This window comes from Poeciliopsis prolifica, unplaced genomic scaffold (assembly GCF_027474105.1).
Source record: "Poeciliopsis prolifica strain line A6 unplaced genomic scaffold, Auburn_PproV2 SCAFFOLD002, whole genome shotgun sequence".
NCBI lineage: Eukaryota > Metazoa > Chordata > Actinopteri > Cyprinodontiformes > Poeciliidae > Poeciliopsis > Poeciliopsis prolifica.
Window position 1 is genome coordinate 4,892,790 of NW_026562377.1, and position 13,418 is coordinate 4,906,207.

Sequence of the window (13,418 nt, forward strand, 5' to 3'; positions counted from 1 at the left end):
TTTTTCTATTTTTTTGGATTTATCAACTTATATACAGGTCACACTTCAAAAACAGTTTACATATGAATGATCCCACATTCCCAGTTGATCCAAAATATAATTTTTGATAAATATTAAAGAAATAAAAAAAATTAGAGTAACAAAACATTTATATTTCTTATATTTCTTTCTTATTTCTTCTTCATATTTCAATTTGAATTTAAATTTCATACAAAATTAAGCAGAATCTCTGACGACGTGGGACTTTCTAAAAGTAAGAGAATGTCAGAATTGCATCCCAGCACTCTGTCATCACTAAAAAGAGATGACATCATCCCATCTTAGTGTTGTCATTCAAGCTTGAGGTCATGTTCTCAGTGTGTGGATGATCTCAGTGTGTAAGCCCCTCTGAAGGTGTTTCCTCCCTTTCTTGTTCTTTAATTATTTAATAGTTGGCTTTCCTATTTGAGTCATGGCTCATTTACTTTTATTTTAGACATGGGCAACTCAGCAGTCCAGTCATTTTGATGGTAGAAAGTATGTGAACAAGAAAAAAGGAGCACAGAGTGTCATTTCTATCGACTATTTAAAAAAATAATTATAAAATAAAATGTGTTTAATTAGTTATAAAGTAATGAGCTGTGGTTGCTCACGTGCAACTAATCAGAGTGTACCAACAATAAACTGTTTGAATAAAACAGTTTGAGTTTCTTAAAACAGTAATTCCAACACAGAAGTAAAATCATGGATAAAGACAATATTTTAGCTGCTTTATTGTTTGAACCTCAAAACATTATTAGGTTTCATATGAAATGTGGAATGAGATGAAAACATTTTTTGTGCTCTGGTACATCGCTCAGAAAACTGATGTTTTCTCCCTGAGGATTTATTCTTGTTTTGAAATGATGATGTCACTCTTTTCACAGGTTGGATTGATATCAGCAGAGAGGAGACTCTTTTTCTCCATTTAAGTTCAGGCTTCTGTTGCAGCAGTGTCTTTGCTCACACTGATCTGTGAACCTGAAAATTTGACCTAAGTTCAAAATGTATGTGACAGGATGTGAGCCAGAAATCTGTCCTCTTTTAATGTTGTGAGGTGAAGTGACTGCAGAAGAGGAGGTTTTTACAGCTCGTGTAAGAGCTTTCTAAAATTGCATTCAAGAATGATAATTATCCATTTATTTTGTATGCCACCCTAAACCTGTTGTTGGTTGGCCAGTGGCCATGTTCAGCAATCAACAGATGAGCTAGGATGAATGTAACTTAGATATTTGTCTGCCACAGCTAAAAAAAATATTAATTTAATAAAAATAATGAAGGATTCCTCCCAGACATTTGCTTTTGTTTTAAATGTGTGTAAAGCATAGGCTGCCAGGCTCTGACTGCACTGCAGTTTTCAGTCAGTGGAGGGATGTGGGGGCGCTGAAAACAGATGAGGCAAATCTCTTCAAATAAAGATAAGCGGGTTGGAAAATGGATGTGATGCCCCTCGTTGTGAGGCAGACAAATTAAATCTACTTGCAAATGACTCTCCTCCCATTCACTGAAGCACACATCCACTGACGCATTCTTTTCTACGTCACATCGTCAGATAGTGACTGCAGTCATTATTTGATTCTGACACACACACCTAGGTTAAACACACATACAAAGATGTTAGCTTACTTTCAAATCATACCAAATGACAATTAGTAAAATGTTTTACTTTAGTTCTTTACTTTTTAAATCCCCTTTTATAAGATTTCCGTTTCCCCAAAAATGTCTATTGTATGCAAACCCTGTTGTTGTGTAGCTCTACAAACATCTGCTAGAGTCTAATAAAACCCAACAATTAATCTAAAAATAAAATCACTAGGTACATTCATAAAAGTTCCAGTTCTTGGATATTATGAATAATATTGGAAAATACAAAAAATGTGCATATCTCCAGAAGTTACTGGGTGAAGACTGATTATAGAAAATTGTTTGTATTGCACAGCGCATGGTGTCAAAAAACTACGACAAGTATTTTAATAGCAACCATATGGAACACAGATCCAGTTCTTCGTGTGTTTGAAGAAGCACTAAGTTTTCACAGTCAGAAGAGAATAAATGCAAAGAGCGTATGAGACAGGATAGGAACCTTGATGGATTTAGCAGCACAGTATCCGCCAGTCTACTTTTCAACTCACTGGTGGTGTGTCACAAGCTCTTTAGAAATGTATGCAGGAGTTTAAGGAAGAAAATGAAATAAATAAATACATCATTAAACAAGTAAATGTACCATGAAGTAAGTAAATGTCTATACATTTTTAAATAATTTATTTAACCCTCCTGCAATCCCAGATTGACATTCAGGAAAAGTGAGGCAGATAGGAAGATGACAGGAATTGCCCATTATTACATCAGTTCCCAAACCATGTAATTTAGATCATTAAAAACTTGTAAAAGTGCATGTAGGGTCAGTCCAAATCCCTGCAATCAAATAAGGGTTTCACAAATCACAAACTGAGTGCCAAATATATTGCAATTAGTGTAGAATAAAATCATCCACTTAAAGATGCTCAGAGAAGTAAATTAGGTGTGATTTCCCTTTAATAGCAACCATCTAGCCATTTAGATGATCAGAAACTACAATTAGAAACCTCAGGTACAGGGGATGCTTTGTGATCAACAACAAAAACTGACCCAAGCCATAGACTGACTTGATGAATCAAGAAATCACTTACAGTACCTGTCTGACAACATGAAGTAGGCCAAAAGATCTCTAAAAACAACTTAATATTCCCTTATATTCACCCTTGTGTGATTCTAACATTCTGTTTACTTCCCTTGTCCTATGGGTCAAAAATGACCCAAAAAAAGCCCCCAAATAAAGCAGATTATATAAATTTTAAATCCAAAATCTATTTTGCACGATTAAACACTCTTATTTATCAATTCAACTCAATTTAATTAATTTTTTATCATGTATTTTTGTTACACAATACAAAAAGGCGATCAACAGTATTACACTCTTTTTTTTTCTTTACCACAAACTAAGTGTTGTAGCAGTTTCCTTTTATACAATAATGGTTTTGTATTGTAATTATATAGATGTGAAGTTATTACTTCTGAATTATTGATACTGAAAAAGAAAAAAAGTCAACAATGTGGGACTTTTTAGTCAACGGTTCATTGCTTTATAGATATATTTTTAAAAAGTGAATTATAGAAATACCTCTCGTAAGATAGCAAAGACATGTTGCTTGATTTTATGAACAATTTAACATCAGCTTTTGTGTTGTGTCTCAGAATTATGAGATGTTCAGCACAAGAACATCTTCTGCTCAAATTAAGATGGAGAAAATCTTCACGAGATGAATTTCATCTCATGAGGATGTTCTTGTGCTGATGAAGAACATCTTCTGTTCTACATAAGGTGTTGAACTTAGAAGATGTTCTTATGTCGAACATCTTCAACATAAGATGAAAAACATCCCACATTGAACACAAAATGTTCAACACAAGATGTTCAAGAAAATCTTCATAGCCTGAAGATGTTCTTCACCATATCAGGACAGTCCAAGAACATCTTTGGCACAAGAACTTGTTCATCATAAAATGTTGAACAAATTTATATTCCCACATGGAAATATAAGGAAAAACAAATGACCGGTCAATTTAGGAAAAGTCATAAAATTTCAAGTCGCAAGAAGGTAGTTCAGGGTATTTTTTCTACAGCAAAACATGCTAGAGAGTCACAATACAAAACCAGGGTTAAATAATTTAAGGAAAGATGATTTCATGCGATTTGATTCAAATTAAACACATCTTTCATAAAGACTTGATGTAGTCCTCCCAAGAAACTACTGTGCTCGGTTTATGTACGTCCCATAAAATTGGTGTAATTTCGGAGGTTTCCTGAACGCACCACGGCATAGCAGGATCCGCTCTCGCTCTTCCTCCTCCCCTCAGTCCTCCAATCTTCATTCTCTCTTCAACACGTCAACCCAGTAGCACCTGCTGCGTGGTAACTTTCCTCGCACTGAGCTCCTTATCTGTCAGCGGGGCGTGAGCTGCGGCAGCAGCGCGGCGGATTTAACTCACCCGGCTGATCTTGGCAAAAAGAAAACCTTCATGAAGCTTCCCAGCAATTAAGACGTAAGAACCCGAACTATTTAACATTTAATTACAGTCTGAGTGTATTCTATGTCTCTCATGTTTCTTTACCCACACTCTCTTTTTTAAATTCTGCGTGCACAAATCGTATTATTCTTATTCTTATTCTTATCTTATTAGTATTAGTATTTACGTGTTTAGTAGTATTGATTAATTTCATCAGTCCAACTGTTCGAGCTATATAACCTTTGAGTCTGTAATATGTGATTTGGAATTGGCCCTTGTAGGATAATTAGTCATTTAATTTTTTTTTTTAATTTTATGCAGTTTTAAAATTCTCAGAACTTTTCTGTATATTTCAACATTTTTATAGTACTTTATCATTCCAAATCAGTTAAATTTTCTATGCGTTCTTGCATGTGTGAAAGTCAGAATTTCCCCTGATTTTCATGTAAAACGAATCATTGGACTGTCAAAAAGCTCACTCTCGGTGTCATGGAGTCAGAGGGACTCAGAGTGCAGATGAGAAATAGCTGCACACACCAGAGGGGCAGATCCTCTTGTGAAACTGGAAAATAGCCACTGTTTTAGTTGTAAAAAACATGTTGGTCTGTAATAGTTACGTAGAAGAAAATTTATTGTGTGTTGTTTTGTGACAACTGAACAGTTAGAGCTGCCACACACTGCATTTGAAACCGCATGTGATCAGCAGTGCATGGTCTGCCATAGTTGGATGCAGACAGATGCTTTTCTTTAAACACAGTGACAGACCCCTCCACTTGTGTTATAACAGCACTTCAAAAACACAAGTTTGTGTCCTTAGACATACATCTAACAATAAGCCGGTTTGCCTATATCTGCTAGGGCAACTTTGTTCTTCAATGATGGCGTCTTAATTGACTTATTCCCTTGAGTACATTAGGACTGAATCTGGCATCAAGGTAGAGTGGTTACTGTGAGATAAGAACCTGTGCTTGTATTCAACCTTTTGGATTTTTCAACCGGTGTGTAAATGTGAATGGGTGTGTGCTTTATTTCTAAACAACTATCTGACTCAATGATTACAGCTTCAACAGTCATGAAGAAATGCAGATCTTTATCTACTATGGAACTCTGCACAAAGAGGGTTTAGTGAGATGACAGAATAAAATAAACTCATTCCTTGCTGTTTTGATACGACTTGTTGATAATGTGACTTATTATTTAGTCATAGGTGGAGAAAACTCACAAAGGATTGTCTTCTAGTTTCATAAACTAAGCATATCACTTTGAACATAAAATTTTTTTGTAAGAACAGCATCTGGCCAAAATACTGTACCATAAAGACATGACTAGGAGAAAACAGGTGAAACAAACAAAGAAAAAGTAAAAATAAAAATGCATAAATTCACATGTAGGCTATCTCAACTAGTGTCGAATACCTGAAAGTAAATATTGGTTTCTAAATGAGAACCTTCATATAATCTATAATCTCAATCTCTACATAGAAATGAGGCATTACAAAAATATCCCCAGACATACGGTATGTTTAGCTAAGCTTTATTTCTCTGTTTGTTTGTTTGTTTTTTGTGGTTGTATTTTCTGTTTTTTATTTCACAAAAAAAGTAGCATCAAAATACATGTTGCTGTGTGATGCATTTATATATAAAAATGGCAGCAAGAAATCTATTGACAGTTTTCTGTTATTGGGACTTTGGCGACAACGTATGAAGGCTCGGTGGGAGCACCCTCAATGTTGTTGTGCCTGCAAAATAAAAATAAAAAATAAAAAAAATTGTAACAATAATCTATATTGTTACAATGTAAATTGTAACAATATAGGTGTACAAACTTTCTAACAGAGCGTCAAAGTTTGTACACCTGCTCTATTAGAAAACAGTTTTTCTTATTACTCACATTCTTTTCTTAACAGTATGCAATAAATTCAATCTGCAGTTATGTCCCAGAAATAATATTCTGTTATTTAAGACACAGTGATATTTGATCTGTTTGGCAGAAATGTTGCACTCCTGTTTATACTGTGACTCTTTCTGTGATCAGATTAAACCTGTGTGGGAAGTGTTGCAAATCAGCTGGGAATGTTATTAGAGGATTGTCAAATTCTAATCTCAACAGTATGAGAAAGTTTACCAGTCTGTTTTAGGAGGAATCATATGAATTATGATGTTTACATAAGTCTTTGAGTAGATTCCTGCACTAGTTTTTATATATTGGGTCAAATTCAATTGACCCAGACCAGAATTTATAGGAAAAGTCATTAAACCATTTGGAGGCACCCAAATATTCTTAGGTAGATGTACTTTGAAAATTTGCTCCTGACCTAACTGTCTGCTGCCTACACATTGATCTATATAAATTGTCTCTATCAGGTGAAGCTTGTTACCCTAATTTAGTTCCCATCTTTTATGTCGTCACAAGCTGAGGACATCTCAAAAAGCTCTGTCCAAACCATCATCTAAAAATAGCAAAAGTAGAGTGCAAACCTGCCAAAATATGAGCATCCACCTAACCTGACAGGGTTTGCAAGAACTTATTAATCAGTAATACATCGAGAGATCCTTAGCACAGATCAAGGATTCTGTTTGCACCGTAAACCTGACGTTCATAAAACTCTTAAGTTTGACCAAAGTGTTGTACGGAGAGTAGAAAAGTTCAGATTTTTCCAGCTGTGGGTAAACCTTAATTTTTGTTTGCAGTTTTCCAAATGCCATGTAGGGGACACAGTAAACATTGCTAATACTGCACTTCATCCTGAACACACCATCCCTCTAAAAACTGGGGTAGTTAATGGTCCCACAAATGCATTTTAGGGCCAAAGAAAATTAATCCTTTTGAACTATTGCCTTCATCTGAAGATTCTTTAAATATAGACAGGCTTTTTGCTAGTTTTATGCAATATAACATTACACTTGATGTTTCATCTTTTATTGTATTATTTCCTATTTTTTATGCTTGTTTTTATTGTAAAGCTTTGTGGTTTTTGACATGTGAAAGGTTCTACATAAAGTTTACGTACTTGCTCAATTTCCTCAGCCAGAACAGGGAATTGGGACAGAGTTTATAGGAGGATCAATAGAGCTAAATTCAGGGCAATGTTGAAAAATAGCTTGTTATAGACTGTAATACACTTAAGACTGGTGTGGAGGTTCTCTTTCCAAGATGACAGAAACCCCAAACTAACAGCCAGAGTTATGATGAAATTATATAAATCAAAGCATTTTCATGTTGTGGCCCAGTCAAAGACCTTCTCGTCAGTTCAGATTCAAATCTGGCATCCAACCTGACTGAATATGAGCAGTTTTAGAAAGAACTGGTAAAAAATGACAGTTTCCATGAGTTCAAAGGTTGAGACGTAACCCATAGTTGTAATTGTAAAGAATTTTATCATATTTTTATTTCTAAAACCAAAATGGAAAACCATGATATAATGTGAAAAGATTTAATGTGTTTGGCATAACCATTTAAATTTGCATTGAATTGTGTTATCCTCACACAATTCAACATAATTGTACATGCACGTACTTGTGTATGTGGAAGATTTTCTCAATTAAGACACTGCATACAGTTTTTAGCTGGGTTATGCTTTCTTATGGAGAACGTCTAGCAGAAATTAGTGCTATGACATCAGAACCTGGTGGTTCTCTGATAGAATGATTTTCTGATTGGGGCTTGAAATGTGGCACAGACATCATCAAAAACCCAGATTTTCTGTAGCAACTTTGACAGTGAGAAGGATTAAGCGTCAAAACAGTACGTGTTTCTTATTTCCGGTCCTCACAAATCATTTGCCTGAATGTTTTAGGCGTGTGTCTTCTCCCACACACCTGAGTTGAATAAGTGGGTGATTAACAGGCTTCTGCAGTACTTTATAGCAAATTGTGCAATCATTTGAATGAGATGTTTTAGAACAATGTTCTAATCACTTTCTTTCCTGCAAAGTTATGACACTTGAAATTTAAACTTGAAAAAAACCATGACAGGTACAAACATGCTGTCTTCACTTCTGAAGAGAACACATATTTTCCTATACCATATAATTCCAGGAATATGAATGCCGATAAGTTAACCAGACACATTTTAAGTTGGGGGTAGGGGGATAATTTACCTTCCTTAAAGCATAAAGTGTCATATTCCAAAATTTCAGTTTATCCACTCAGCCAACTCTTTCCTGCTCCAACTTCTTTATGATGCTAGATTTTCTTTTAGCCATGTCAACAAACCAAGTTTGCATTTGAGATCAATGTTTAAAATAAGCTGTTGGCTCAGTGTGGTCCTTCCTGTCATAACAACACAATGAAATTCAGAGGTATACAAAAAACAAACAAACATGCAAGCTGTGTCTCAAATGGTGGTCCTTACAATGAACAAGACTTTTTATAAATGTTGTAATTTCAAAGATTACTGTGATAAGTTCCTTCCATGCGGCACCATGAGCTGAACATGCTGGGCTGGCATCTCTTCAGCTGAAGAAGAAACATCACTAAATCTGTTTTGAAGTCTTGTCATACTTTCCTCATAAAAGAAGCTGAATTGTAAAGACTACAGTTATTTACTTATTTTTTTTGTGGTCAGCCTTGATTTGTAAATGTACTGAAGTCTGAAAATGTCTGAACTTGGCATCGTCTTTCTTGGCACCTCAACACAGAGGAATCTTACACTTTAAATTACTGCCTGTATTAGCAGGACTTTACAAGCATACACTTGATTTAAAATGAATCATTAGAATACCTGAGTAAATGCAGGTTTCCTGGTACAATGCTGATCACTGTGGCACACCTGTTTGTCTGTTTTTATTTAAGCATTGTTCTTAAGTAACTTTTCCAGCTTGTGTGTCTTTCCAGGACTTGGTCCGTAATGTTGACAGTCCTGGTTCACGTGCTCCTGATGCTGCTTGGTGAGTTTCCAGTTTCCAGTGTAATGTTGTTGGATGTTTTCTTAAATTTTATTTGTGTTTTTTGAATGAAGAACTTTGCACTTATATGTGGAGTACAGAAGTCAGAATCTGTCTAAAATAACCATGTGTTTTTTGCATTCAGTCACATCTCTGCTACATCTTATAATGACGTGGTCTTATGGTTTAAGTTTAGTAAGAGAATTTTAGCAATCATTCATTGTCTGGCAAAATAGACCAACTGGATTCTCGGCATTAGGTTGCACCATTTATCATTATTGAATTTTGATATTTCCATATGGACTCATAAAATGAATCTTGTTTTATGTCTTAAATTCTTCAAACTTGTCTGTTGTCAAGTGGAAAACTATGGTATCCTACTTACATGCTTTGTGTTTTTCTAAGAAGTTTGGACATATGGATTTTAATTGCAACTTTTAACATTACTGGGAGAAAAAAATCAAGCACCATAGATACTCTCAAAGCTGAATAAAAGACCCACATTCATAAGAAGTTAAATTGTTGCAAAGAGTCAAATTGAAGCAAGTTAATGGCTGAAAACAAAAACGTACTAGAAAGGCCAAGTCAAAGTCCAGATTTAAATCCACTTGGGAATGAGTGAGAGATTGGGGCAATAAAATAAAAAAAAAATGTTATACAAAATACAAGCCATTCCCCAATTATTTAGAAGGCAAACTTATAGGCTATACAATAAATAAAAATAAATACCTGACCTTTGGAAATGACCTAATCTTTCAGAATATAAAAAGCCACCAACTATTTGTTGTTGTTGTTGTTGTTGAAACTGTTGGCCCTTTTACTCTCTTTTCTTTTTGTGTTTAGCTCTTCAGTGTTTGCGACCTGGAGCTCCCATTCATACAGGCGCCCTGGAAGTCCCCTGGCAGGATGAGGTGTGCTGTGACTCACCTTCTGCTAACGCTTATATAGAAGAAGGGACAAGCCAATCTGATTTAAACCTCCCACAGTCTCCACGCTGCAAATTTAGGAGCTCCTCAGCTGAATCAAAACCTCTAGTATCTCTAGGTGGTAAGAGTTTATGTTAAATTATTGTCTGTTTGTCTGGCAGTGAAATGTTCCAATCAGAGTTTACGATGCTATGCACTTAGGGTCTCCACTGTAGGTTTGAAGTATTTTTTACATGTATTCATTGACTGTTTAACACCAAACCTATCTCAGGTGTTATTTTAATCTCACCTGACCACAGCACACAGTTGTAGGTACACTCCTCTGTGAACAAAAACACAAATATTTTAACCTCTCCTTTTCTACACATTCGTTCTTTATTCATGTCAAACCCTCATAAAATTGCTAAAAAGTTCAATTTTAATCTGATATGACCAACGAATACGTTTCAGTTAAAGCCCCAAAAGCATTTAATAAATTCTACATCTTTCTATTTGTGATAGTAGGACAATAGAGTCTTGCCTCCCAAACAACTTGTTAGCAAAGAGTTGATTAGCAAAAATATTCTCAATGGAACATTTTACAACTGCTAAAAAATGCATTTATTGCAAAGTTTGTACCAAGGCTGTAAGAAAGTGCTGAAAATACTGAAAGCAAGTTCATAATTTTAAAAGAACTTATCTTGTGAAGAGAAACTATCTTGTTGTTCTGTTTCTGACTGCAACATCAAAGTCTGGTGTGATCAACATGCTGTGCTGGCAGGCACAGGCAGGTTTTGGATGATTATATGTTCAACAGACTTAACTAGCAAGTCAAATGACTCTTTTTTTTGCCTTTGAAATGTTCCAAACATCAACCTGACATGACCTTTCTGGAGTATTACTTGTTCTTTCTTTAGTAAAAAAAAAAAAAGGAAAATAAAATAAATAAATTTACAATGCAAGCACTGTTTGGTTGCTTTCAGTGGAGAGGAGATAGGAAGGTTCAGTGAGTTTACACGGGAGACAGGAATCCATTCAGTTGAGTCATAATTATGAAATACTCAGCTCATTTTGCACATGTTGTGGTGGAGAAGCTTGTGGGTTTTCTTCACGTCAATCTGTAAAAAGCTGTGATGCACAAGAGCTCAGAGTTTAATGGCGAACAATTAAAGCCTCTCATTGTGTGTCTAACTGCTTTATCAGACCCGTAAATGGTTTGGGATAACAGCTGAACTTAAAACCACGAACAGGGATCACAGGAAAGATCCCATGTTTACGTAATGTTCATCTAAGCGGCAATAAAAATCTGCTGCTTAGATGTAAGCAGCTGATTAAAATGTTAATGGTTAAAATGTCAATGTTACAGTTGGTTAAAAGTTGAAAGTTTCCATCTATGTTCCTTGGAGAACGTAGATCCTTCATGCAGGATTTGGAAATGTTTCCAAATCCCGTATGTTTAACAACAGAGGTTAAAAGCTGAAAAGAAAAACATTTCTGTGTTCCAGCATGTCTCGACATCTCTTTGCTTTTCAGCACTTCATCCAAAGAAGTTGACTTTGTCTTAGTTACAATGTCAGTGGCCCAACTGCACTAAATGTAAGACTTGTACTTACTTTCATACTTCTATCAAAATTTTAGATGTATTGCAAATTGGACAAATACACCCATTTTTATCAGGATAAGATTACTATGTACAGTTTGTTGTTATATAAAAGTGACTTACGCCTTAAAATCAGTCAAAACATCATAGTATTGAGTCACCACCTGACTGAGCCTCCTCTTGGATATTTGCTGAATCTGCAATTATCATTCAGCTGGAAACAAGTTATTTAACCTCAACTGGTACTTTGAGTAGCTTCTCATTTCTTCTCAGATTTCAACATGTTTGCTGATTTTTAAAAAAAATTCTTCAGCTGCAGGTCACAAAGCGGTAATCTGCAAATGTGTTTTCTTGTCAGGCACCTGTTTGGACATACAGTGCAGATTTGATGAATCGTGGTCAAATTTAACTTGTGATCTTAAGTCCGGTGGCCTGTCATCTTACATCAGCCTCCAGCAGATGTAAGTATAAACTTGTGTTCTGGTTTTGGAGAGTGCCTGAATATGTACTTGTTTGTGGTTGAGTGTTTCCTGACTGCTCAGAGTTGTTTACTTTGGTCAGTGATGGGGAAGATGTGAGGCATAACACTGGTTTCAGGCTGCTATAGTGGCGTGAACAAAGAAACTAAATCACTGCACAGTTAACCAACCTCATACAGCGTGGAATATGATGCACACCTCCTAAGAGTGCTATTTTATATATTTTTTATTTATTTTCAAAACATTTGAAATTACTCACAGCCACTTTTTTTGTCACATGATTTGGAAATGTTCCTATCAAAGTTAACTTTTATTTTGTTTGCCACCTGTGAGACTTACGAGAACATTTAGTTTGTAACATCTTCAACATCTTTGATCAAAGTCCTCATCATAAAATTTGCTCCTCCCTCCAGCTCTGCGGAAAACGTCACAGATTACCATGCGTCTGAACATCAGGTTGTGTGTGATGCAGAGGATTCACTCATGTGCTCCATTCATCTCAATTCAACAAGAATCTTTGCCGTTCGGCTAACGGTCAATGTCTCCAATGTTTTGGTTCCACCGGTTTTGCTGAGGATTTCTCCCAGATCTGGTAAGAAAGAAAAACAAATAAACAAAAAGTGTGTTGTATCATTTGTTTGACAGATAAATGTTATTTAACTAATACCGCTTTATAGTCAGTGAATGGGATAAGTTTTATTTTTTGAGTCAATAAACCACACCAATAAGGTAAACATTATGACTCCTAGCTTAATATTTCAACAGTCCACTGTTTTGCTGCCAGAATAGCACCAACTCATCAAGGAATGGACTTCTTTGGCACTTTGGGCTTCAGCAGTTTGTCTTTTTGATCAGGTCACAGGGGGACATCCCCTGATCCCCACGCACACATACAGAATCACTTACCCAGCTTTGGACCCCCTTAGGTCATGAGCACTGAAATGAGCCCCAGCTATTTTTTCTTGCTTCGAGCACATCGACTGCAAGTGAGCAAAAAAGACATGAATCAGGCTTAAGTTATTCCATTTGAAGAAGGAATAATCAGTGTTATTCACAGGAAAGTTTCAGGGACCTCAGAAGATGATAAAAAGCCTCGGTGATCTAAGAATGTGAATTCTGCGTATTATCTCTTTACCACTTAGCCATACATCATACATAATAGTTTTAATCAAGGGGAGCTGCATGGTGCTTGTGTGTTTGTCTAACCTCACAATCGCAAAATTTGAATCATTTTACCAATTGGTAAATAGTTTTAGATTTTCATGGGACTTATTTTATCTGAAGGGGTTGATATACTGAATAGACTCTCTTTGTATAATGGATGAGTTGAGAAATCGTGCCTTGAAGCAGCAGCGTACTTAAAAACTAAAGCTCATTTTTGCTATTTTGAATGTACAACCATGTTTCTTTATGTTCATTACTGTGAAGGATAAAAGCGGGAAGTTCCCATCAATGATCCTTTTTCAAAGGTCAAGAGCTTCGAG

At 35.7% G+C, this 13,418-nt stretch overlaps 1 protein-coding gene across 3 annotated transcripts in view; it reads left to right on the forward strand.

The window, feature by feature from the left end:
- Window positions 1-13,418, forward strand: part of lepr (leptin receptor) — a 38,246-nt gene that overhangs the window by 8,190 nt on the left and 16,638 nt on the right. Inside the window, exons 1-5 of one of the 3 annotated variants that reach the window (XM_055052051.1) lie at window positions 3,938-4,101; window positions 8,901-8,953; window positions 9,794-9,997; window positions 11,814-11,916; window positions 12,348-12,526. In XM_055052051.1, coding sequence (XP_054908026.1) covers window positions 8,914-8,953; window positions 9,794-9,997; window positions 11,814-11,916; window positions 12,348-12,526 — 526 coding nt within the window. In that variant the 5' untranslated portion in view covers window positions 3,938-4,101; window positions 8,901-8,913. Of the gene's footprint in view, window positions 1-3,937; window positions 4,102-8,900; window positions 8,954-9,793; window positions 9,998-11,813; window positions 11,917-12,347; window positions 12,527-13,418 lie in introns of those variants that run through there. The other 2 variants (XM_055052045.1, XM_055052061.1) reach the window with 2 other exon arrangements.